Source organism: Planococcus citri, chromosome 5, assembly GCF_950023065.1.
Source record: "Planococcus citri chromosome 5, ihPlaCitr1.1, whole genome shotgun sequence".
In the NCBI taxonomy this organism is placed as follows: Eukaryota; Metazoa; Arthropoda; class Insecta; order Hemiptera; family Pseudococcidae; genus Planococcus; species Planococcus citri.
Genome location: NC_088681.1, coordinates 18763208 through 18790538, shown reverse-complemented (window position 1 = coordinate 18790538; position 27331 = coordinate 18763208). Strand labels below are relative to the sequence as shown.

The following is a 27331-nucleotide window of genomic DNA, read 5'->3' as shown; positions in this document are numbered from 1 at the left end:
ATGACGTAATGTCAACATTTCATCATTCTACAGATATGGCCCATGGCTACCATTAATAGCTGTGATAATCACTATTTTACACTAAAAGAGTCTGAAAATGCTCAAAAAGAGCAAAAAAACACCTCGCACAATTTTATTTACGGGATTTTTGCATAATTTTTAAAAATTTTCCGATAATCGATTATCGGATTTAAAATATTGATATATATCAACGGCGGCAAATATCGATATATATCGATACTCATAATTAATGTACTTGTGGCACCATTTTATATACTTTACACACGTTCAGGCACCAAAATTTACGTTGTGGCACCACCAAATGGTGCCACAACGTTTTTATCTAAAATCGTGTGGAATGTCATCAGGGCACTGCCAGGGGTCGTTAGGCAAATTTTTGTATTGGTGCCACAACGACATTTAAAAATCCCTTTTATATACTGGTAAAATTATATAGTGAACAGACGTTGTGGCACCATTCCAGGTCTCATTGATTTTCAAAGTATTTTTTTGTAAAAATTAATTGTAAAATGTTCTGATTAGATGGCGCTGTTGCTTATACCCTTAATCATCACTCTATACTCATATAATATAGAGGCACCAGTTGGTTTTTATTAAAGAATTAACCATTGCCGAAAAAACGCTCGCGTAAATGACTAAGTTTTCTTCACTTGCTACCTGGTGCCACAACGCCATTTAACTAAATGGTGCCATAACGTTGCAAAAGTAGGTATATATAAATATCGATAATATCCCACCACTAATAATTTGATCGGATAATATTTCGATCCATTTTCTCATAGGATATAATTTGATGTTTAGAATAATTAATCATGTACGACCTTATTCAAATTTGTACGTACTAGTTAGTAGAAGTCACACTAGTGAATATTACTTGTCGTGGAGAAATGAACTAAAGTGAAATTTTCCAACACCTTGCGAGTAGTTATAATGCAAGAAGTTCAGACAGAAAGCCATGTACCTGTATTTGATTTAAACTATCTGTATTTGATAGTTGTTCGAATGTACCATGTGTACTCCCTACTCACTTCAGCTGACGTAAAAGTCTTCTCTGTAACTTAAACGCAGCTCACTTCAAATTATCGGGGCCGTCGCGAGCCAGGAACTACATAGAGGCTTTTAGAGAGGGGAAGGAGGTTCGGCTGAAAATTTACCGATTGATATAGCGGAGAAAATGCCAATTTTGCTGATTGACATCATTATTCATATGACTTATAAAAATTTTCATTTTTTGTTACGGATTTTTCGGGGCCCAAATGCGAATTTTTTATTTTAAAACAAGAAACAAATTGGCCAGAGTGCAGCAAGGGCGAAGTTATTGAAAATGAACGATTCTTTGAATGAAACTACTATAAACCCTTTCACTCGATGAAATAAACTCCTCACAAGAAAATCAAAATTCGAAAAAATTCAATTTTCAATTTCAAACATCAAAAAAAGTTTAAATTTATTCAGTTGTCTTATTTTGACCGCTTTCTGACGTATTTCATGAAAAAGTTGATAAAAATTATTACACTCGCAACAAAAAAATTAAAATTCGTTCATTTCTTGAATCTTTTCGAATTTTGATTTTTTTGTGAGGAGTTCATTTCATCGAGTGAAAGGGTTTTTTCAGCTGATTCAACAGATACGTAAAAATAGGGGTCAAATGGGTCAACTTCACCTATCAAAACTTTTTTTCATGTTTTAAATCAAAAAATCGCATTTTTCGAAAACTTAAAATTTTTTTAAATCAACTTTGCAACATGGTACCATCTCAATTTTTTAATATGTTGTTCAGCATGAAGAGATTGTCCATAATAATATATTTTTTTCAGAATTTTTGAGAGTCGGAACGATATAAAAACTACGTTTCGAAACTTTTTGAGCTAATTTTTTGTACGAAAAAAAGTGACAACACTGATTTTCATGATATCACCTAAAGCTCTTTAATACAAGTATGGAAATAGATTATACTCTTAAGAAAGTCATAGGATTTTACGTAAGTTTTACGTACTGCGCAGTGCGCGAGCAAGCATCAAATCAGCTGTTCACGTACACAACGTTGCACCCCATTGGTTGCTCCACCCACCTCGACCGTGTGACGACACCAACCTGCCATGCGCAGTACGTAATACATACGTAAAATGCTAAGACTTTCTTGAGAGCATAATCTATTTCCATACTTGTATTAAAGAGCTTTAATATCACCAAAAAGCCTTTCAAAACCCCTAACTATGGGAAAATGTTCCATTTTGGTAGGTACCGCGGTTATCGAGTAATCCACTGCTGAAATAGATGATATTTTAGGTTCACTAAAAACTTTCGACACCCCCTGGCTGCCTTTAAAAATGGGCTAGAGGGCTGCGATTTGCGTCATTGGTCATCCCTTCAAAAGGTCTTTCCACAGGAAAAATTTCAAAAAAAATCGCCGAATCCCCCAACCACTTCTTGGTTCAATTTACGTGGAATGACCCCAAATGAACTTTAGCTCCTATAACTTTGGTCGGTGTTTATTGTGTGCTCTGTCGATCTTTTTAAGTGGTTATGCTGGTATAAGGTCAGCCAGTTCGAAAGTGAATTTTTGACCAATTTAATGTAAATTTCTGAGAAGGCGAAAAAAAAATCAGATCTTTATTGAAAATACTTCACGAGCAGTTTTATTTGTGGATGCTCCAGAATAGCTCAAAACTGTACATAGAAATTGTTATTTTTAAAAATTCACGAAAAATCCAAAATTAAACTTATTCAGCAAATCAGCATGTGAATTTGGGGGGGGGGCAATATTTGTTCGATTTGTAGAGTGTCAGTTCTAAAGGTTCACTTGTTGGTTCAGTGGAAAGTCGGGCTAAAAATGTAGCCTTTTGAACTCTGGCTTGAAACATATTCATATTTGAATCTTGCTTCCCTGCAAGTTTCATCATTGAAATCAAATCATTCTTCAAGTGTTTGGAAAAAGTTCCTTTTTTTATCAACCTAGTACAGCATCGTATTTTTTATTCGATATAATAATAATCAAAAGTAAGTAAAATTCACTTTAATTTGCAACCGATTACTTATCATCAAGATAAAACCGTGGCATTTATTAATTAATTGTAAATCAAAAATTTGGTAATTAAAGGTACCTACCTAGGTACCTTCCTAATTACATGGTTACAAAATATGAAACTGTACGAAAATTATTCGTATGTGTATTTTATCAGCATGCATAATTATGCCCACCCGTACGTGTTGATTTCGGACTCCAAAAATTAAAATATTATTTTTCACTGCTACATATGTACTTACTTTGTGTAGGTATTTAAAAGCTTCTTATCAGTGATTATGTGCTTCGACTGGCAGCGACCTACACGGTTCAAAACTTGCTGTTGGTGTGTATTTCGTGATGAGTGATAAGTAACGAATACGGAAATAATAACGTCAAAAAACAATCGTTAAAATTGTTGCTATATTCTCAAAAACAATCCGCCAAAGGAAAGAGCAATTGTGGTATGTTGCAATTTTTTTCTGTCTCGAATTGATGTGCTATTTATCGGATTATTTTATATAGTATCGATTTTTGAACGTTTGGGTTCTGCTTGATGAAACATAAATTCGATAGAATTTTACAGGTAATTTTTCCTCATATTTTCCCCTTATAGGATTACATTTTCAAACCTACCTACTTTTTGTGGGTACACCTTAAATTACCTATGTTAATTTACGATAATAAAATGCGAGCTTGAGTACCTACCTAACGTCATCTTACGACAAAAAAATCCTGATGCATTTATAATATATTGGATTTTTATCTTTTTTTATGAAAATCAGCATTTCGAAGAAAGTATCACTGATAATTTTAGAAGTACAAAGCAATGAATTAAAATTTTAATAAAAAGTGCAAATTCTAAAGAGATATTGAATGAATTTGAAATACATTATTATAATGTATGTACTTCTTTTATTCTACATGTACATATGTATATTGTATAGCATCTTACGTCACTGACGACGAAAGTAAATTTTTTATTTTAAACTAGAAAACGTATTGTCAAACATTTCGATAGTGCAGAAGATAAGACACTAAATTATTATGTAGGTACCTCTACTCTACCTAGACCTAGACCTACGAAACAATGGAGTTCTATTCGTGTCAATTGATAAACTTACGATAAACTGTATACTACTTAATTCTTTCCATGCGTCATCTATTCATCGTATATTATTTTTTTCCGGGTCAAACACAATATACGACTCTCGTAATTATTCCTTCCTTCACAGCCTTCAAAATTCAACAAATACCTACATATCTCAATTCCCCCAAAATTTTGATTTCACTCCTCATTTTTTGGATAGGTACTTATTTACTCGTCAGACCAATCACGCTAATCAATCTAACCTATACCTACCTTCGAATTTGCCAAGTATGTGACCAACACAATTTTATTCACTTCGAAAAAATTCGAGTCCATTTTACGAGTTTCCATTGCATATAGTTGGTAGAATGTTCAGTGTTCACGGTAGTAAAATAAATACGACGTGAAATAAATTCCCTCCAAACAGGACTTCTCCAATATGGTAAAACAGAATAAATATTCGAAAAAATTATCCGTCATCGTTGTTAAGTTTCTTTTATGCTCGAGAGGCTCATCATCCTGTTTATCAAAGCCACATTTTTCTTATAGTTTTACGACCACCTATCAAACGACTATAAAAATACTTTCATCTTCGATGAAGAAAATGAAGAGGTCCCCCCCCCCTTTTTATACTACGCGACTGTCTTTTCTTCTTCATTTTTGCTACTTACGAAATTGTAAGAGAAGTGGATAGGTACATGTGTGTATTGTATTCTGAAATGTTAGGAAACCTTTCGAGTTGAAAGTGAAAAAAAATCGAAAGAGTATCGCCTGAAGTACTAAATCATGCAAAATTTTAGGACCCTGCGTATTTTAATTCTATTGAATTTTTGGTGCATTTTTGGTTCATGAAAAAAAAATGTAAGTAGCTGGTAGTTCATTAGTTTATTTCATGTTTTCGATCTCTTGAATCGATTGGTGTCACTTCCTGGTTTATCTACAGCCTCTGCAGGGAAGTTTCGAGTACTACACTTTTTGAAAAGTTGTATAAAAATGGTGCAAATAAAAACATAATTTTTTAGAGTCTGTTTCCACCGGTTCAATTTTTCCAGTTGCAGTTATCGAAATATTTTCTGCGAAATGAAAATTCGACCAGTGTAAGAATTTTTAGGAAATTGTGCTTTCGTATCCATGAGCTCTGAATCTTGAAAAAAAATTGTTTTCAGTAATTACATGAGTATAGGAGTAGGCCTACTATAACGTATAGCGAATTCGTTTTCTTGCCTTAAAAATTTTCCGTCTAGATTTTTTCGAAAAAATTTTATAGTCGTTTTATCAGTCGCTATGTAAACAACTACCATAGGTTCATTTATGTACATAGGTGTAATGTGTATCGTATCGTATCGTATCGTATTGCCTTCTCGCCATATGCGAAAAATTTTCGATGTGATTTGAAAAGCCAATTATGAATGAATCATTTCACAGCTGTTCTTACTTCATGTTCTTCGTAAAATTATTGTACTTGGTAAAATCGTAAAGCTTGAAGCGATCGAAGTCAAATTTTTTCTACACTTTTCGATACCTACACATGAAATATTGAAATATGAAAAAGGTACCTATCATTGGCTCGAAGGCTGACTCCAAAAAATGCAGAAAAATATAACATCTACTTATTAAAATTTGATCTCGCAGGAGCTCTTTTAAGGAGTTTTCCCCAATATTTTTTTGAAACCGTAGAAACTTGGTTACCGAATTCAAGATTTTTTTTTTTGACTAAAAAGTCAGAGTAAATACGTCAATTATGTTTGGGCTATATGAGGGTCTTGTAACAAACTGAAAGGGTTAAATTCTCCTAAAATTCTAAAAATCAGCTTTTAAATTATTTTTTGCATAATAATACATATTTGTAATAATGTTGTCGCTGCATTAGTTTTAACTTCATAAAACTAGAAAATGAACCTCAGGAGATCGTTTTGACCTCATAGGGGACAGAATGAGAGGAGAGGGGTCGTGATTCAACATTTTTGGAAATAGTGCTGAAGGACCATTTTTTTGACTCATAAATCGAAGTACCTAAATATGTACGTATAGTTATTTCATAAATCATATTCATATTCATAATACGTATGGTATTTGAGGTAGAGGTTCTTGAGACAAATTAGAAAGATGAAGGGAAGTGAGGAGTAGAGGTGATAAGCTGAATTTAGAAAATAATTATTTTATTCATTTTTGAATATTTCTTCAGCTTCAAAAGTATCAGAGAAATCAACTTCAAGGAATCTTGGGGCTCAGAAAAACTTTCGAGAAAAGAATTCATGGTCATTAAAATTTTTTCAAATCACGAAAATTTGCTTAATTCAAATTGGAATAGTTGGATCGTATGTACTTTCAGATTTGGGAGATTCTAAGCGAACTGGGAGGGGAACAGAGAGGAGGGGAGAGGATGGCGAGGGAATATAAGGGGATGTATAGGAATGATCCGTTTTTTAGGTAATTTTGCACGTCGAGTCGACGAGTCGTCGCACATTGACTCATTTTTCGAATTGAGCTATAATTATGCCAGAACTTTGAAAGATATCATTCCTGAAACTGGGGAAGTATTTTGGAACGCAGTGGTGCCAATTTTTTTACAGCTAATTTCCAAAAATCGAGAAAAGTGGCCGAATACTTACTTTTTTTTTGTTTCGTTGATTTTTTCAGCTCGGGTCATTCCATGTCAATTCGACCAACGTTTTTGAGTAATGTCTTTCGATTTCGCTTAAATTTTTTTTACAATATCTACCCACCCATTAAGTAAGAAACCCGCAATCAGTTTGATCCCAGCATCCTCAGGGAACGGGTGGTGGGGCTTCCATTATTTTCACATTGTTTCGAGGTACCTACTCAACTTCAGCAGCGCGATCCTCCAAAACTATGATACTTTGATCAAAACTGATTTCACGGTTCGAAAGCATATTGAATTTTAAACTTTTTAAGCATTTTGAAATTTCAAAATGGCGCTCTAAGTGGGATCTACCATTGAAAATTCTGAAAAATGTCCATAGATGTACCCAACGAATTGACCAATTCTTCAATTTATGAATCAATTCGTTCGCGAATGAGTCACTTATACGAATCGATTCGTTCGCGAACGAGTCTCTTATACGAATCGATTCGTTCGCGAACGAGTCACTTATACGAATCGATTTGTTCGCGAACGAGTCACTTATACGAATCGATTCGTTCGCGAACGAGTCACTTATACGAATCGATTCGTTCGCGAACGAGTCACTTATACGAATCGATTCGTTCGCGAACGAGTCTCTTATACGAATCGATTTGTTCGCGAACGAGTCACTTAAATCGATTTGTTCGCGAACGAGTCTCTTATACGAATCGATTTGTTCGCGAACGAGTCACTTATAAGGATCGATTCGTTCCCGAATGATTCATCAAAAATTGAGTAAATGAATTGATTCGTTCGCGAATGAGTCACTTATACGAATCGATTCGTTTGCGAACGAGTCACTTATACGAATCGATTCGTTCACGAATGAATCACCAATACGAGTCAATTTGTTCGCGACTGAATCACCAAAACGAATCAATTCGTTCGCGAATGAATCACCAACGCGAATCAATTCGTTCGCGAATGATTCATCAAAAAATGAGTAAATGAATTGATTCGTTCGCGAATGAGTCACTTATACGAATCGGTTCGTTCGCGAACGAGTCACTTATACGAATCAATTCGTTCGCGAATGATTTAGTAACTATTGATCAACTCTTTCGTGAATGATTCGCCTACAAATCAATCGAATGATTCGCCTACAAATCAATCGAATGATTCACCAAGAAATTAATCAATTTATTTACTTAATCGCCAATTGTTCGAAAATGATTCGATTCATTGCTGTACAAATGTTTCAAAAAAAGTGAAACAATTCGTTCGTAAAAAATTTTTATTCAAAGAAAAGTTGGTCTACTCACGCTAAATGCGTGAGTGTTTTTTTAATCTCAAAAATTCACCTAATCTGATTTGTTTTTAAATTCAAAAATTGTCCCCAATGAATAATCTGGAGACACGTTGGGGTGATGAATTCATAACCCATACAGAAAAATAGTACTAGGTACTAAAGTAATACTAAAAGCAGTACTACTTTCAGTAGTACTAAATTGAGCAATTCAGTTTTACTGGCAGTACTACTAAGAAGTATTATTGTAGTACTACTGAGAAAGTATTACTGCAGTACTACTAGGACATATTACTGTAGTACTACTCAAAAGAACTGTACCTAGTACTACATTTTAACATTTTTAAATTAATTTTTAAAAATATTAAGTACATTTGGCACAATTTATGTTATCAGTAATCGTTTTACTTTTTATCTATCGAATGATTTATTCATATACCATCCAATTCCATTAACGAAAATTTCCTACCTAACCTGAGATTCGAACCTGCGACCCTACGTTCCTAACTGCCTAACCTTAACCACTAGACTATGGGGACTTCAATGGATATAGCACATTTTGAACAATATAAGCATATTATCCTTGTTATTCTGAAATATTTCCTTTTTTTAAAAAATTGCAGTACATTATTAGTAAGGCAATTGTTTTAATGATATCGTATATTTTTTTGCTGCACCAAATACCGCAGATAGCAATTTTCTTTACGTTTTGTCAGTTTCATGCAATTTTGAGACAAATGATGACACTTTATAGCGCATTTTTTCGCATATTTTTGGAATAAATAAATGCAAATGCTTTTTTTAGTTTAAAAAAACGTTGATTTTGAAGTTTTTTCAGGTCGTTACAGTTTTTTTGTGGGAGAAAAACAGCAAAAATCAGTTTGAAAAATGGGAAAAAACAAAAATTTTGAAATTGTCAATACAAAAAACTAAATGTTTATTTTTTTTATAAATTAAAAACGATGATCGCTGCATTTGTGTTTTTAAAAAAATTAACGTTTGACGTTTTTTAGGTTTTCTGATAGCTCATTGAAAATACATACATACCTACATTTTGATACCTACCCATGATGGAGCAGTTTTATAGCACTTATTTCTGCAGTCTTTGGGTTCTGAGCACAATAATATTAATGTAATGTGGTTTTTTTTTTATTTTTTTATTGTATAATCACTTATTATGAGAGTTTTTTTTGCTGTTTTTCCAGCATATAGAAATAATTGCCGTATTTATTAGCTACTTAATTTTTTAAATTTCAGAAAAAACGTGTGCTGGGCAGGTATAATTGAAATTCAAACTCACATACCTATTTTTAACAAATAAGTTTAAGCTTGAACATAGACCATAAAATGAGAAATTTGTCTAAAGTAGTATTTTAGAATGGTACTATAGTACTACTTGATACCACAATACCGAAGTAGTACTGAATAGTCTTACCTAAAGTAGTACTGGAATAGTACTATCGCATTACTTGGTATCCCAATACTGAAGTACTACTGAATAGTTATACAGAAGTAGTACTGAAGTAATACTAAGTACTACTTAGTTCTACAGTACTGAATTAGTACTCAATAGTTTTACAGAAATAGTACTGAAATAGTACTATAGTACTACTCATCTATGATTTTCTTGCATGGGATAGGAGAGAAGAGGTTAAAATGCCCTCAAATTTAGCATTTCAATTATTTTTCGACTCTCGAGTATTTTGTGGCTGTGTTCCATTCAGAAATAGGAGTAAAGAGAGTAGAGAAGTGAACCTCACAGACTAATTTGTCCTTCTTGAAAGTAGTCAGTTGGGAGGGGGGACTCCAAAACCCTCTTTGATTGTATGTATTATAGGGATATTTTCAAAAAATCCTCTCTCCAGTTGTCACGAAGGCATTTTAGGATGGATATGTTAAGAAACAAACGTGTATGTAGAAGATCAAATTTTCAATCGTCATTTCGCCAATTTTTTTCCAGTATTGCTCATTTTTGAAATAGGTACCTACAAATAAAACTGCCAATTTCAAAATTTGTCCATTATAAACTTCATTCATTTTCCATAAAAAACACAAGTTCCTAAAGTATTTGAAAAAGTAATCAATTTTATTGCGAAGAAGGAAGGTGCAATTTCTCCAATAGGTAGGTACCTATTTTTTTAAAACGCGTTTTATGATGTCACCTGGTTGCAAAAAAAGTATAGATGTGGGATTGGATACTAATCCGAAGAAAATTTGCGAAAAATTTCAAAAAGCAGTCCCCAGCAATTAAAAAATTATAATTTTAGACCCACATAGTATAATAATAATAATCGAGCTCGCTAGGTACAGTATAATGATCGCTTGTAACAATTAGTACTCTTTCTACCTGTTTTCCAATAATTACGTACGATCGAAAAAAAAAATAGTTAATTAGCCAAATATGAAAAGAGGCATAAATCTAGGTGTCTGTATTTTTAGATATTTCGTACTGATTCGATCCATATCTCAACATCTCATTAACATAGGTATCAATATTCGATAACGAAACCTCATTATCATTATAAAGAGGGCATTTCTATTTATCTCATTCTTCAAGTGCAGTGAACCGTACTCGTGTAAATACGTAAGATAGGTATAGGTAAACTGGAAATGATTCCCGAATGAGTATTCTCGATAGCTGTATTATTTACATATTTACGAATAAAATTAGACACTGATACTCCATACGATAGTAGGTTACCTTGTAAACTCGTAGATTTGTAAGTTCAATTCAGATGGTCACGAATACAGTCAAGGTTACCATCGAGAGTGAAATTAATCCTCGTCTGAAACTTTTTTGCCCAATGTGAGTTTGTTGTCTGTCTAAAGTACAGAGACTGCCACTGGCTCATATACAGGTTGGTGTCCTATAGTGATTGGTTCTCGTCGTTGTGCTGTGTGCTGTGTGCCTGTGTCGCGTACCACGAATGCATATTACTTACCTGAGTACCTACTAATTGCATTTTATAGGTAATTTTACTTTTACCATTATAGTTTTCTTTATGCTAAACGTATCCGAATATACAAAGTGTTCACGGTAGGCTATAAATGGAATTTTTTTTTCAAAATGTTATCGTTATCAAGAATGAGAAATTTCACTTGTAACCTTTAATATTCGTTTCTTAATCACAATTAAACAAAGCACATGAAAAAATTACATGGGAATATATTTCACAACATGTTGATGTTTTTCAATTAATTGGTGATTTTTTAAAAAAAAATTCTTCTTCCTCGTCGAGTATTTGTGTAGGTATTCAGTTGTCAACTGTGTTTTGTTCGTGTTTATAGTGTGAATTTTATCGCAATTTTGAACCGGTTTAAATTCAGTTATTTGTAGATTTAGATTCAAAGTGTTTTCTTCGGGTAAGAATTGAAAATTTTAAATTAGAAATTAAATACGTTATTCAATAAGTAAAAATTCAAATAAGTATAGGTAATTCTCAAAAAAAAAAAAAAAAAAAAAAAAAAACTCTTTGAATAGTGACGCTCGTAATTTGGATCAGTTACGTACTTTTTGATGTTATTTTCTCGACGAATAAGTAATTTATTGGTGTATAATGTAGAATGAATTGTTCATTTTTTGCGTTAATGTAATTTAAAACATATAAAATCCGCCACAAAATAATTACGTACCTAATATTCTTTACTTACTGACGTACTTACTTCGTGTTGAAAAACACGAAAATAATTTCTCTTTTAATTATTCAAATTAAAATGTTAATGAGTAATATTACGTTAAAAATTCCTTAAAAGTGAGTTTATGTGCGTTTTTTTCTTAATAATTTGAGGAAATTTATTAATAGGTATCTATGGTATGTATTTTGGGAGTATTGTTTTACGATGCTATAAAATGTGTTTTTTTAAAATAAAATACCCAAGCATTATGATCATTAGAAAAAAAAAAAAGGTTAATGAAATGAAATGAAACCTAAATTACACATCGCTTATAAATTGAAGAAACATTTCGTGAGGAGGAAGGATGGTAGGGGGGGGGAGAAGCTCTCATCCAGTGAAGGCAATTTGCAAGATAGTCCAGAAGAACCCAAATGAGGCAAGAAATGAAAAAAGAGCTATTTTCAAGAAAATAAAAAATGAAAGAAAAATAAATAGGTACCTACCTGCCTAGCTAATATTTTGATGAAATTTCAAAAAGATTTTTTCTACTGTTAATTGAGAGCATAAAAAAACTGAAAAAAATGGAAAAATATGTATGAATAGATTACCATTAAGTAGTTACCTATTTGAAAAAAACAATGATGATGTGTTAAACATGGCCTGATACTCAGTTCCTGGAACAGAAACATGGTATCATCGAACCATAAACTGACAAAAAAACACAATTTTTTAAAAATAATTCAAAAATGAAGAAAGTTTTGACGAGAAAATAAATAATTCCTGGCCTGAATCACATAAAAGTGAAGTATTTCAATCACTCGTCAATGGAAATTAAAAAAGAAAAAACAAAACAAAAAAATCGAAAAAATTCGTGTAAATTATATTTTTTAATTGCAAAAAATTACTGCATTTTTATGAATGAAAATAAGATACCTGTAGGAAAAAAAGCAAGAAATAAAATTTACTAAAAGTTATAAAGATGGAAATTGAAAAATGAGAATTGAAAAGTCGTCGTTTTTTCAAAAGCCACATCTAAGACATTCTTCGGACATACATGTTGAATTTCAGCCTCCTAGATCGATTTGACGAGGCTTCAGCGAGAACACAAAATCAAAAAACATCGAAAAAGGCACATTTTCGATTCAAATTGACAAATTTCGACTTTCTGGGACAATTTTGAGCGGTGAGAGGTTCCAGTTTCCTCCCTTCCAAATTGCAATTTTTTATTTCGAATCGATCGATTCATATTTGACTTTTTTGACCTCTTGAGTAAAGGTCACTTCCCCCTCAAAACCCTCTTTTAATCTAGATCTGCTTAGACCACATTTGAGCGGATTTCATTAAAATGTCTTGGGTTGAGGTGATCTTATGATTTGGTAAAAACAAATAAAAAAAATTGATCAGACATTGCAAAAAAAAATTAATTAAAATGGACTTTTTGGACCTCCAAACGGATTTTGAGAGTGGTCCTGGTCCTATCCCAATTCCATGAATCATGATGGACAGAATAAGCCTTATCTTTCTATCTAATCTAAGGAAACCTTTGCTGAAAATTTTGGAAATATATTGTAGAGAAATTAATAGACGAAAAATATTTAAGAAATCAAGGAATTTTTCAAAAAATATTTTTAAATTTAGTACTGAAGAATAAAGAAAGCTTTTAGGGGAAAAAAACGAAGAAATGATAGTAAAAAATCCGAAAAAGTATTAAAAAAAAAAAAAAATGAAAAAGCCAAAATAAAATATTTTTAAAAAATTTAGAAAAACCAAAACGAAAAATTTAAAAAAACCAAAATGAAAAAGTTCTAAATAACCAAACTAAAAAATTTTGAAAAACTGAAATGCAAAATTTTGAAAAATCAAAATAGAAATTTTTGAAAAATTCTCAATTATTAAGTAGCCCTAATCTGAGTCAAAACCATAAGAAGAAATTTACCAAAAAATAGGTATTTGTAAGTTCAGTAGGTACTCAAGATAATCCAATGTGAAAAACATTAAAACAATAAAATGAAACATTATGAATAAACAAACTAAAAAGTTTTAAAAAACCAAAATGAGCAAAATTTTTGAAAAATTCTCAATCAAGTAGCCCTAGTTTGAGTTAAAACCATAATGAGACATTTTTCCAAAAATTGGTATTTTTAAGTTCAGTAAGTACTCAAGATAACTAAAACAGTTTTAAAGAAAAAAATAGTGAAAAATCCGAAAAAGTATTCAAAAGAGATCTTAAAAACCAAAATGAAAAATTTTGAAAAATCAAAATGAAAATATTTGAAAAACCAAAGTGCAAAACTTTGAAAAACTAAAATGAAATATTTTGAATAAACAACCTAAAAAATTTTGAAAAACCAAAATGAACAAAATTTTTGAAAAATTCTCAATTAAGTAGCCCTAGTTTGAGTTAAACCAATAGGAAGAAATTTTTCCAAAAATTGATATTTCTAAGTTCAGTACTCAAGATAACTAAAACAGTTTTTAAGAAAAAAAAGTGAAGAAATAACAGTGAAAAATCCGAAAAAGTATTCAAAAAAAATCTTAAAAACCAAAATGACAAATTTTGAAAAATCAAAATGGAAAAATTTGAAAAACCAAAGTGAAAAACTTTGAAAATCTAAAATGAAACATTTCGAATAAACAAACTAAAAAATTTTGAAAAATCAAAATGAACAAAATTTTTGAAAAATTTACAATCAAGCAGCCCTAGTTTGAGTCAAAACCATAAGGAGAATTTTGCAAAAAATGATGGATATTTTTTAATTCAGTAGTTACTCGTGAGAATTAGAACGGTTTTTAAGAAAAAAAAAGTGAAAAAATAATGGTGAAAAATCCGAGAAAGTATTCGAAAAACATTGAAAAACCTGAAAAAAAAATTTGAAAAATCAAAATGAACAAAATTTTTGAAAAATTCTCATCAAGTAGCCCTAGTTTGAGTCAGAACCAAGGAAAAAATTCTGAAAAAATATTTGTAAAAACATCAAAAATTGAAAAATTTGATAAGATAAAAGATGAAAAAAACAAAATCACAAAAAAATGGTGAAAAGTGAAAATAAGTAGGTATGATGAGTGAATAGATAAAAAATCAACAGATTTTTAGAAAAAAGTGATGTTACTTGAATTGTTTGAAAATTAAGAATTTGGCATTACATTCAAAATGAAAACAAACAAACGAAAAAAAGTACACAATTGTAGCCTAAGAACCAATGAAAAGTACCTATTTTTTTTTAAAAATTGACGAAATTGGACGGAACTGACAGAAGTAGGTGCCTAAAATGTTTATTATTTTGTTTGGATCATAAAAATTTTTACAGAGGAATCAAAACCAAAAACATGAAAAATATTAGAAAAAAATTTCTATCTAAAAAACAAAATGAGGGACTAATTTTGACAATAAATGTAATTTGTTAAAATTGATTTAAAAAAACGGAAACATTCCTCTCAAATTAAAACCTGAAAAAATTAATGATTTCCAGCTGATCAGTCCTGTTGATTGATGAAATACATTTTTTTCAATTTTTAATAGATTCAAAATCTGTTGAAGTTCAAGTGAAATGAGGAGTATTGGTATCACGACAACATTACCAAAAAATAATGAGTAATTTGACAACTTTTAACCACATTTTAGAAAAGTACCTAGTTTTGGATTTTCGTGGAAATGGTCTTCTTTGAGATCCTATAAGTCAAGTGAAAATTGTAAATCACATTTTTTTTTGTGAATCTTGGCGTGGCACGACTTAAAGTAAACAAATTAATGCACTCGAATTAAAAAAACTCGTCACGTTGCAAACCCCTTCAAGCAATTTTGTAGCAGAAGCTTTTTTATTCGTCTTGAGTGGGTTTTTCTTCTCTTGATGAATTCGGGATAAAAAATTGTTTTCTTCGAAATTCTCAGAATTGAAGACGTTTAATGTCGTCAAATTTTGCGTGTTTTTTTTTTTCAAAGTTATGTGATGAAAAATTGTTATACTTAGGGTTAGGAATAAAAAATTCGAACCGCAACCGAAGTTGAATGATTTCCAATTTTTTCATACTGTAATACGTAGTCGATAAATTTAATATGTAAAATATTTTTGATGCTGATGGGAGGAGCACAAGAAGCATATTGTCCGTCCAACATAGCTTGAGCTGAATTGTGTCAGTTGCATTTTATGGAAGCCAAAAAGGAATAACAGAAGGGTTTCCCAAATTGAGCTTTTATCTTGATTTATTTCAATAAATCTTTTTCCAACCAATTAGCCATAAATAAACATGCAAAATGAACATAGCCAATAATTTTTACTCTCTAAAAAATTTTAGGAACCAAAAAAATTTGGAAAAATTCATGAAAAATTTGTTGGAATTCGGCTTATGCAAATGACACAATTCAGCTCAAGCTATGTTAGACGGACAATATCAGCATCAGCTACACCATCTTCATTTACCTTGACCCTGGGTTTACCCAACTCAAGACTAGACGACTGCGTTCCATTTCCTACAAAATAAATGCAATCCACTGCGAAGTGATTTCTGCCCAGAGAGAATCATATGCCAAACTCCAAACCTGTTTCCAATTCCTCTCTCCAAGTCTCCAACAACAATTCGAATAATTTTTTCGACTCGTGTACGTTCAAAACAATAACCCGCCTTGATCAGCGAATTTTTATAATACCTACGCGGAAATGAAAACGAAATAAAATATTGTCAATCGTACAGGCCTAATCGTACAATCGTAATTCTTTGATTTCAGTGTACCGATAATAAAATTCTATAAATAAACATGGCCACTCAACTGGATAAATATTTTAGCGACGTGAAAATACCCAACAGTATAACCAAAGCGGACATAAAATCCATCAAAGACTGGTTGAGTAAACAACGTCATTTACCAGAATTGTCAGGTAAGTGGTTCCATTCCATAGTATCCATGGCTAGTTTTACAGCGATTCGATGACGCGGAAGAATTCGCACATCTCATCAATAAAATTGGCTCGAAGTCGAAGCACCCACTTGCTCACGTGGTGGATTTTTCGTACTGCGCAATTGATCAGAATACATTTTTCTACTATGTTTAAGTATTTATTTTTAATACATATTTTTTTTCAATTCGATTCTCTAACGTGTTTGGAATTCCCAATTATCTTGCAGATCGTCAAATCGCAATCTTCATTCACAGCTGCTTCGGAGCGTTGGAATTGACGAAAAATACCATCGAGTCGTATTACACCATAAGGACTCATGCTCCTGAATTGTTCAATGGAAGGAATGCCAAAGAAGTGGCTGAAACTAATAACGTTATGTAAGTAGGCTCGAAGAATTTTTTTAAAGCAACTCATCTTACCTATATAGTTGTTAGATTAGGTGAATTTGAGTAGTTAGTAGATTTATTTCTGCACTATATAAGAGTACTGTTGATTGGATTTTGGAGTTTGGAAGCAAACGATTAGTTCTATAATGGTAATGGATCTTCCGGATATATTGGTGGAAAAATGCCATATTTCACCATTTATGGTATTCAGGTATCAGGTTGTAGATAGATATTGGACAATGGAGTTAATCAATTTGCTTTTGCATATATCTACGAGTATTCACAAAGGTGGCAGTATCACTCCGATTGATTCATATGAGATTGAATCGATGAAATTTTCAAGGACAGGGTTTCTAATTAATTTCTTCATTTATCCACAGAATAATGTCATTTTTCAGGCACAAGGATACCATTTTCTTGAAATTTATCTGCTAAAATTTGATAGTAATTACTAGATAATTAGGAAATTCTAACATCTAAGCTTGAGAGCAAAATCTGAAAATCCTGTTTTGAGAGATTTCAAGTTCGCATTTCGTTCCTCGTCTCTCCCCCCTGCCAACAAATTAAAGTTTTGGAATGTGGTACTTTAACAAAAATGTACCTATTCTTGAGATGCAAAAATCAGATTGAGGAAAAAATGAAAAATTCTCTAAACTTTTTGTTACAGAATCTCAAGAAAAAAAACAAAAAAAACTGAGAGAGCAAATTTTTTGATACTCCATATTTTTTAGAGTTTCCTGAAAAAATTGACCATTAAACTGGAAAAAATTGAAAAATATTTTGTTCAAATGAAAAAAATTAGCAAATATTACACAGTAAAATATTAGGCTTCAGTACGTTCTTTTAGGATCTTTTATCGCATCTTTCTTTTTTGAGCAAGTATTTCCCATCCCTTAAGAAGGGGAGGGGGTGAAAAAAGTTTGAAATCACTGTGGAAAAATTGTGGGCTTCGAAGGCGTGAGTTCTGATTCTGAAAACTGTTCGGCTTCAAAATCAAAACGAGGCTCATTGATGATAAGGAAAGGGGGTAAGATGAGTGAAAATTTAAAATTTTCAAAAAAATACTATTTATGGATGTCAAAATCTTGAGTTTTGTAGGCGCTGATTCGGATTCTGAGATCCGTTTGGCTCCAAAATCAAAACGAAGTTCATATGATAATGTAAACATGGGGTAAGATGGCGGGTGGAAACTTGAAAATTAAAAAAAGTACCATTATTGGGTGTCAAAATCTTGGGTTTTGTAGACGCTGATTCTGATCCTGAAATCCATTTGGCTCCAAAAATCGAAATGACGTTCATAGATAAGCAGGAGAGGGGGTAAGATGGGTATTGGGTGGGAATGTTTTCAAAAAATACTATATAGGTGTCTGAAATCTTGAGTTTTGTAGGCGCTGATTCTGATTCTGAGATCCGGTTGGCTCCAAAATCGAAGCGAAGCTCATAGATAAGGAGGTGGGGGGGGGAGATGGGTGGAAATTTGCAATTTTCAAAAAATACCATTTTCGGGTGTCAAAATCTTGGGTTTTGTAAACGCTGATTCTGATCCTGAAATCCATTTGGCTCCGATCGATCGAAGCGAAGCTCATTACGAAGGTGAGGGGGTAGGGGTAAGACGGGTGGGAATTTGAAATCTTCAAAAAATACTATTTGGTGTCAAAATCTAGGGTTTTGTAGGTGCTGATTCTGATTCTGAAATCGGTTTGGCTCCAAAATCGAAGCGAAGCTCATAGATAAGGAGGTGAGGGGGTAAAACCGTTTGGCTCCAAATGCAAAACAAAACTCGTGGATGATGATGGGAGGGGAGAGGCAAGAAAGGGCGTGTGTTAATTTGACTCATTTTTCATGAAAAAAAAAAAAAAAACGAAGTTAAACATGCTGAAATATGCCTTCTTTTTTTTTGACCTACCGTTTTTTCGAGCTCATTGGTCCTCAATCTTCAAACTTGTTAGTGTGTAATGTAGATATAATATGTGAAAAAATCCCTGAAAATTTCCGTACTTCAACTTGAAAATTGAGTATGTCGTGCTAAAAAGCACCCCTCCTCCTTGAAACATAAAAAAATTCGATTCACCTGATTTTCATTTTAGTTTTTTAAAACGAAAAACAATTCCTTTGATGCTCCAAGTTATTCTGGTCCCTTTGTGCGGAGCCCCCAAAATTTTTAGGCATGGATTTCCAAAATATGACCAATAAAATCCAAAATTTTCATCAACAAGAAATTAAAAATTCACAAATTCATCTTTATGAATGTACAATTGAAACTAAAAGTTCACTGCATATCGTATTTTGGATCTAACAATTTAATGCAGAAAAAATCACAGAAAAAAAAACAAAAAAAAAACATTTCTAATTGAAAATGTTTTAGTCTTCAAATTTTAAAGGTTGTTGAACAATTTTAAAACTTTTTAATGAAAAAAAAGACTTTCAAAAATTTTCGCACCAAAATGAGAATTTTTGCTGTTTTGGGGGTGGGGGGGGGGGAATAACGTTGACAATATTTTAACAAAAAAAAGAATTTTTGGAAATTTCTGACAAAAAAATGGGACTTTACGCCAATTTATGGAAAAAAGTGAGACTTTTTGGAATTTTTTGCAAAAAAACTCACAATTTGTAGTAACTTTGCCAAAAAAAGAGAATTTTTGACCAATAGCAGAACTTTTAGGGAATTATATTGGCATGTCAGTGATATTTTCTGATAAATTCTAGCAAAAAAGCAAGACTTTTGGATTTGTATAATTTCAAAAGAAAAGTAAAAATTTTCAACAATTTTGCTAAAAAGCAAAAATTTATATCAAGAAGCAAAATTTCAACAAAAAGCAGCAATTTTTGGGAATCATTGGAAATAAATAATTATATATGTATTATTTCTTCACATTGGGTATTTTCAAAAAGCGAGATTGTTTTGCAATTTTTAGGTAATAAAGCGAGACTTTTCAGCTGCTTAAAAGTTGAACAAAACTATTTGGATTTTTTTTTTAAAAATCACAATCTTTCGCAATTTTTCGAAGAACTAGTTTTTTTTCTCAATTTTTGAAACAATGGGAATTTTTGATTATTTTTGAAAAAAAGCAAGACTGACAATTTTAGCAAAAAGTACTGGAAAAAAAACACAAAATGATGCTTTTTTGCAGTCTGTTGAAAAAGCGAGGTTCTACTATTTCGGTTAGAAAGCGAGAATTTTTGGAATTTTTTGACAAAAGAGCGAAGCTCTTGAGAAATTTTTGGAAAATTAGGATTTTTTTAAATTTTTTGTGAAAACGTGTCAATTTTTAGCCAGAAATGAGACTAATTGGCAACTTTGATAAAATGAGATTTTTTGGTATTTTTGGTAGAAAGCGAGACTTTGAAAATTTGTCTCCAAATTAGTAAAAAGGTTCACAAATGTAGTAAATCTGAGTCCACAGGTGCTATATTTCATTCTAGTTCTTTTTATGGTAATTTTTTCCAAAATTCCAAAATTCAAAAATCCGCTGGAGGCTTCAGAATTGTTGAAAATTACGATCAATCAATTTCACACTTGAGAAATGAGGCATATGCCCAATTATAGAGCTTTTTATGTTGTTGCGTTTGTAAATGACAAATTTTTCCATTTGTCCTTCTCCCGCACTCCTCAAAAAAATCGAAGGGGTCAAAAGACTGCAAATCTGAGTTTATAGGTGCTGGATTTCATTTTGGCCATTTTCATGGCAGTTTTTCCAAAATTGGAAAATCTAAAAATTTTCTGCAGATTCCAAAACGGCTCGAATGCTCTAAATCATCGCTGTTCGATTCGGGAGATCGAATATAAGGTATCTCTACCTACCTATAAATCAAACTTAAGCTTTCTACCTCAATTTGATCAAATTCTGATTTTTCCCCTCAAGAAATGAGCCTCTGAATTATCAAAAATTAAATCAAAAATCAAAAAATCGAACTCACTACCAGAAGCTTTTTTTTCAAAGTGAATTCCTATGAAAAAATTTGTTTTTTCTGAATCCTACTCACTGAAATTTCTCTTCGGTTCGTCTCATTATAATGAACCTTAAGAAAGGCACTCTCGATCGCTTTTCATTTTAATATCTTCTTCGTCCTTGTCCTTTTTGCCAATTGAACAGAAAGTTGTAATAAAATATATTCTCCCGTTCTGTTCCTCTCTACTGAATATTAGAACAGATCTTACTCACTTTTTTCTTACAACTTAGGCTTAGGTACGCACCCAGTCGTAAAATCCTAATTCGAGGAAGGTCGGTCGCGTGTTCATGCTCCAAAAATTGTCCTCGAGCCTTGAAATGTGCATTAAAAAAAGTACAGATTGCTCAATTCTGCGTGTGAGTTCAATATAGGCCTACGTCTTGATCATCAGTCATCACATTCACATGACGAAGCCGCAGAGCCGAGCCGGTGCCGGTGGCCGTCAATTATCTTACTATAGGTACATAGGTAGAGGTACTTGCTCGTGTAACATGATAATATAAGTTTACACACGTTGATAATGAACCACAACCTTGAAAGTATGCTCACAGTACTTACTCGGGCCATCGGCACGTAATTATTTTTACATAAATATATAAGTGCCAAGTATCTATCTACGTCTGCGTTGAAAACAACTGGAAATTATTTATATACCTACGTCGTCGTCTGTTGAAATATTTTTTTTCTCATTTCAATTTTGTAATTACGAGTACATTACAAAGTTTAGACGGTGATCGTATCTTTCTATAGAGTTTACCTAAATTAATATTTTCTTTTAAAGATATTGCATTCGGTTGGAGGAATTGGCCCCTGATGGATGTAGAATATTTTTATTGGGATTAAGTGATCCTGATCCGAATAAATTTAACTTGGCCAATTACCTGAGATCTTTGTTTTGTAATTTGGATATTATGTACAACGAGCATTCGTTCGACGAAGGCATACGTATAGTTTACGATATGACTGGAGCTGGTTTTGGACACTTGGCTAAGTTTACTATTTCCATATTGAAGAAAGCTTTTACTTATTTACAGGTACGAATGTCGCGAAATCATCGTATGTCTTGTTAGCTTGAAAATCTTGACATTAGCTATACATTAAAAACTCATATTTTACAAATATTTTAATACCCATCTATCTACCTACCTACTCATTCACCTCATGGGGTGACAATACTGAATGAAATGCACGTGACGATTTTCTGTCATCTGTTTGATGACCTCATTTTGAGAAAATGTTCGTTTAGTCTAACAAGAATAGTATCTACTTATTCTTCGCAGGTTTCATATGTCAAAGAATTATGTAATATCAACTTTCCAGTGGCTGAGAGCGCAGCTTCTCGTGAACTTTTCGTGAGAAAAGCAACAGATTTATTTGTGGTCTTTTTTTGCATTTCTCCTTCTGCCCCCTCTTTTTTCTTCTATTATGGAACATCCTGAACCATATCAATAAAATAGTCCCTCTAAGTTATTTGGGAACCTTCTCCCCCTTCATCACCCATAAATGTACGGATTCGAGTAATTATTTTCAAGTTGAAGTAGCCAAAATTGTTGCTGTATCAGCGCAAATGTTGAGAAATTCTCAGAACAGGGATATCCGAACAAGAGTTTAATTTTAAAAAAATTTACTAGGCTGAATAAACCTTTGCAGGAAACTAAAAATTTAGAAAATTTATAACTTGGCTTCGTTACTCTTTCTAAATCATCAGTTCATCACTGAATAATTCATTCTAAATCACCACAAAAACTTGAAATCATCATGAAAAAATTCATTTTGTCATCACTCGAAAAAAATTTATTCGAATTCAACACTACAAAATTGATTTGAAATCAGCAAGAAAAGTATTAAGCTGAATTCCAAGAAATGAAATTCTAAAATCACTTGGCAAAAATTTAGGTAGGTATTCTAAAAATCACAAAAAAATACTTTGCTTTAGAAAGATTTTATTTGAAATAATATTGAAAAAGTTCCGAACTAAATCATCATTATTGAACCACAAAAAATGCATTTGAGATCATAATAAAAAAATTCATTTGTTTTCACAAGTTGAACGTAAACTCTTCATATTATTTGTATTAAAAAAGGTGCAATAGGTACCTTACCTAAAAGTACCTACTGAATTAATACATTTTCACATTCACAACATGTCAATGTTGATGTTGATGTGAAATTCAACATCGACAAATACATCCACAGTATCAACGTCATTTTCTAAATTTGAGAAATCTTTGAAAATTGGTCGATGTTGGTATTGATGTATTTGTGGACAATCAACTTTCATATTGACACACCATCGACAACTCCAAACTATGGAAAAAAAGAATAGGTATAATCAATGCGATAAAAAATATTATTTTCCTCTTTAAACTAGATCGTATTTTTAATGTTTACTGAACTTTTAAACACTAATACCGGAATTTTAATTCAGAAAAATTGGTTGGTATAGTTGTAGGTGTAAATTTTGATGCATCGAATTTTACATCAACTGATGTATCTAGGGATGGAAGAACATTGAACAAGGAATTTTGTTCTTCGTTCCTTTGTTCTTGAAATGAATTTTCACATGTTCTTTCTTTCGTTCTTTCTCAAAACTCTATGAAATTTTGTTCATCCTTTCGTTTTTTTCTTTAAAATGTGTTTTGGTTCTAATTCCCATTGTTCTTTTGTTCTCTTAACTTTCATTTTTTTTTGCATATGGGCCAAATTTTGGCACTTTTTTCTCAAGTTATAACCCAAAATATCCCAAAATGATTTTTTAAAAAAAGTTGAAAAACCACTTTTTTGCATATTGTCCAAATTCTGGTACATTTTTTCTCAAGTTTTGACCTACAATTTTCCAAAATGATCGAAAATAAAACAATAAAAACTAAAAAAACAATGAAAACAGAGTAAAAAGAAGAAGAATGGGAACAAGGTAAAAAAATCAGAAGAATGGTTCTTGTTCTTCTGTTCTTCAAAGACAGATACAAATTTTAGTTCTTTGTTCTCAATGTTCTTAACTGGGATTTTCCAGTTCATTCTTTCAAAAATGCTCGTTCTTCCATCCCTGAACATATCCAAGTCAAGGAGCCATGTCAAGGTATCAAAAATGAAAAAATTTCAAATTTTTTTATTATACTGGCTGGCTTTCTTTATGGACAGAATATTCCTACTAAATAACTATGTACCTACTTATGTTTATTTATAATTGATCACTTTTCCATCATTATTCAGGGGTGCTAACCGTTATTATTTTTATTACAGTTACGGTTTACTCCGATTTTTTTGTTGAAAATTTTTCCGTTTTTGTTTTGGTTTTGAAATTCAAAATTTCGGTCTTGATTTTATTTACAAAAATTTTGGTTTTGGTTTCAGTTTAGGTTTTTTTTTCGGTTTTGCATATTTTTTTCAATTTTTCTTCGGAGGAGTTGCGATAAGGCCATTTTTTGGCACCAGCTAGTTATCGACTCAACCGCTCTTAAAATGTTGTAATAAATGTACGAAATACGAATCCGTGGTTAGTTAATCCAAAATGACCATTTTTTGGGCTCCAGGGGTTCCCAAAATTGCGAATAAAAACATGATTTTAGGAACCACTTAGTATTATTTTCAAAAACTTTTTTAGCATAAAATATCTGTTTGAACTAAACAAACATTATGGGAGGTTATTTTCTTATTTTAGACTCTCGGGGGCAAAAATTGGGCGGTTTCAATTTTTTGAACATTTTGGAACCACCATTTTGAACCTACCCCTTCGAACCTCGCTAAAAAGCTTTTTACAGTTTATTAGTATCTGAAAGACCTCCATCCTACCAAATTTTGAGCTCAATAAAAATTTTCGCTGGTACTCAAAATCAAGTTTTCCAATTTTTCGTAATTTCGATATTTTGAGAACCCCTGGAAAACTAGAAACCTACGATTTGCGCCAAACGTAACGTTTTGAGGTACCTATGTATTCAATAATCTGGATGAAAAAGTTAAATTAAGTTCCCTGTATATTCGTAATTTTGGAACTTTTTTTTAGATCCCCCTCCCACTTTAGGCACCCCTAAAAAAGGTGTTTATGCATATTTTTTCAAATAAATTGAAGAATTCACGTTTGAAACACACTAGCAAGTGCTCGATAATTTTTCATTTGATTTTTCCGGTAACTTTCAAAATTGAGCTATTTTAGGTCAAATTCTGGCATTTTTACTTCGTTGAAATCATGAAAACGTTATTTTCACGTCTTTTCGAAAAGTTAAATCTCACAATTTGATTCAAAATAGCTCAATTTTGAAAGTTACTGGAAAAATCAAATGAAAAATTATCGAGCACTTGCTAGTGTGTTTCAAACGTAAGTTCTTCAATTCATTTGAAAAAATATGCACAAACGCCATTTTTAGGGGTGCCTAAAATGGGGGGCTCTAAAAAAAGGGTTCAAAATTACGAATATACAGGGAGCTTAATTCAACTTTTTCATCCAAATAATCGAATATACACCTCAGAACGTTACGTTTGGCGCAAATTGCAGGTTTCTAGTTTTCCAGGGGTTCTCAAAATATCGAAATTACGAAAAATTGGACCTGAAATTATTTTTTTACTCACAACTTTGGGAACCCCTGGAGCCCAAAAAATGGTCATTTTGGATTAACCAACCACGGATTCGTATTTCGTACATTCATTACAACATTTTAATAGTGCTTGAGTCAATAACTAGCAGGTGCCAAAAATGGCCTTATCGCAACTCCTCCTTTCTTCAAAAATGAAAATTTATTCTCATTCTCACTTTTAGGAAACAACGTGTAGTCATGAAATAATTCTTTGTAAAAAAGACGTATATTTTTCAATAATAATAATTATATCATTTTTTTAATAAATGTGAATGAATTTGAAGTTTTGATTCGAACTTCAACTTCAACTAAATATTAGCACTGGGAAAATGCAATTTGACCCACACATAATTGCGATCAAAGATTTTTTTGGCGAATATTGTCCAGGATGGTGTGCTGAACAACATACTAAAAGTCCCCGCCCCTACCCCACGAGCTAACCCCCCCCCCCCCGTGGATCAAAACCCCCTAAATCAGTTTTTCGTCAAAAACTCCTGAAATATTGAATTTTGAGTAAAATGAGCTCAGTGACCATTTCATCTCCTCTCCAAATCAAATGAGCTATCGACCAACACCCTAGCCCCAAGGGGGTGGCGTCATGGCCCCTAAAAGTGACGTGATTTTAATAATTTTACATTTTATGACTTGGGACTTGAAACCTGTTCTGATTGATAAAATAAAGTCAAACTTAGGGAATGGGATTCTTTTGGGACCTAAAGTGGAGCCCTGGAGTGGGGAGGGTCAAAGTTGAAAATTACAGAAAGGTCATTTTTTAGGAAGGGGCATAATATGGCCCCAAATGAGTGAAAAGAGTCCAAAATTATACTATTGGTCAGTACCCTTATTGTGATCAGCATATCCAAATTTCAGCTTCCTAGGTCATCTTTACCCCATTTAAGGCGGAATTAAGGTGGAAACCCCCTTATTTTTGGTTTTTTCCATCTTAAAGGGGGCGGGGATGACCTAGGAAGCCGAAATTTGGATATGTTGATTATAATAGGTGTATGTCAGCTTTGCTTTTGATACGACTCTTTTCCTTTTTTTCATACATTTTTGGTAGGTACAAATTTTCACAACTAGTTGTAACTAATTACTCAAGAAGCTACTTGAGTATTTCGGGCCATTCCTCTGAGAGAACATTCGAGCCAAAATTTTTTTCAATTTTCAAACCCAGAGTAACAGTGTGCTACGCGTACACTGAAGAATAATCTATTGTCACCCCAATTTAACTACAGGTAGTAGGTACGTATCTTGATTCTTTCGCTTAATTTCATATGTACATAAATAATATTTTTTATGCTTGTATATTTCATACTCACCACATGCAATATTTTTCTATTCCTACCATCATTTTCATATCATCATCCAACTAAACTACACTTTTACCAGTGAAAGGTTCTCGAAAATCCTCGCAACCTCAACTTATGATAACTTACCTACTCTGCTTGTATTGGTGCTGGAAAAAGGGTGGAAGGTGTACCTTTTCTATATACCTACCTATCTACGTACGTAAATGGAACCTTATTTTTGACACCAGTCAACGATTTATTAATCTATAGAATAGCCACCGTATTACCCGATCTATCCGTGGAAAAAGATAACCTCATTTTGGCCGGATTTTACGACGAAAATCCTGAAAAATTTAACGTACAGAAGGCTGTTCGATTATTCTTCTCGATATGGGATCTCGAAGGAAACCTGATCCCTGATGCAACAGGATGGAGAGTTATCATAAGTGCGAAAGGATTTTCGCTCGGGCATTTCACTAGGATAACCACTAACATGGGTATCGTCAGGAAGGTCATTTGTTACCTTCAAGTAAGATTCGATTCGAGTTCGATCGATGGGATTTTTATTTTTTAATGCATGAACTTATTACCTACCTAATATTTTTTTTTTGGATAA

The 27331-nt window shown here is 32.3% G+C and overlaps 1 protein-coding gene across 5 annotated transcripts in view; it reads left to right on the top strand.

Moving 5' to 3' along the window:
• Positions 1-27331, top strand: part of LOC135846514 (alpha-tocopherol transfer protein-like) — a 58707-nt gene that overhangs the window by 30234 nt on the left and 1142 nt on the right. Inside the window, exons 1-4 of one of the 5 annotated variants that reach the window (XM_065365645.1) lie at positions 3552-3611; positions 16347-16497; positions 16745-16895; positions 26986-27244. In XM_065365645.1, the coding sequence (XP_065221717.1) occupies positions 16377-16497; positions 16745-16895; positions 26986-27244 (531 nt within the window). In that variant the 5' untranslated portion in view covers positions 3552-3611; positions 16347-16376. Of the gene's footprint in view, positions 1-3551; positions 3612-10836; positions 10979-11210; positions 11372-16346; positions 16498-16744; positions 16896-21636; positions 21890-26985; positions 27245-27331 lie in introns of those variants that run through there. The other 4 variants (XM_065365644.1, XM_065365643.1, XM_065365648.1 and 1 more) reach the window with 4 other exon arrangements.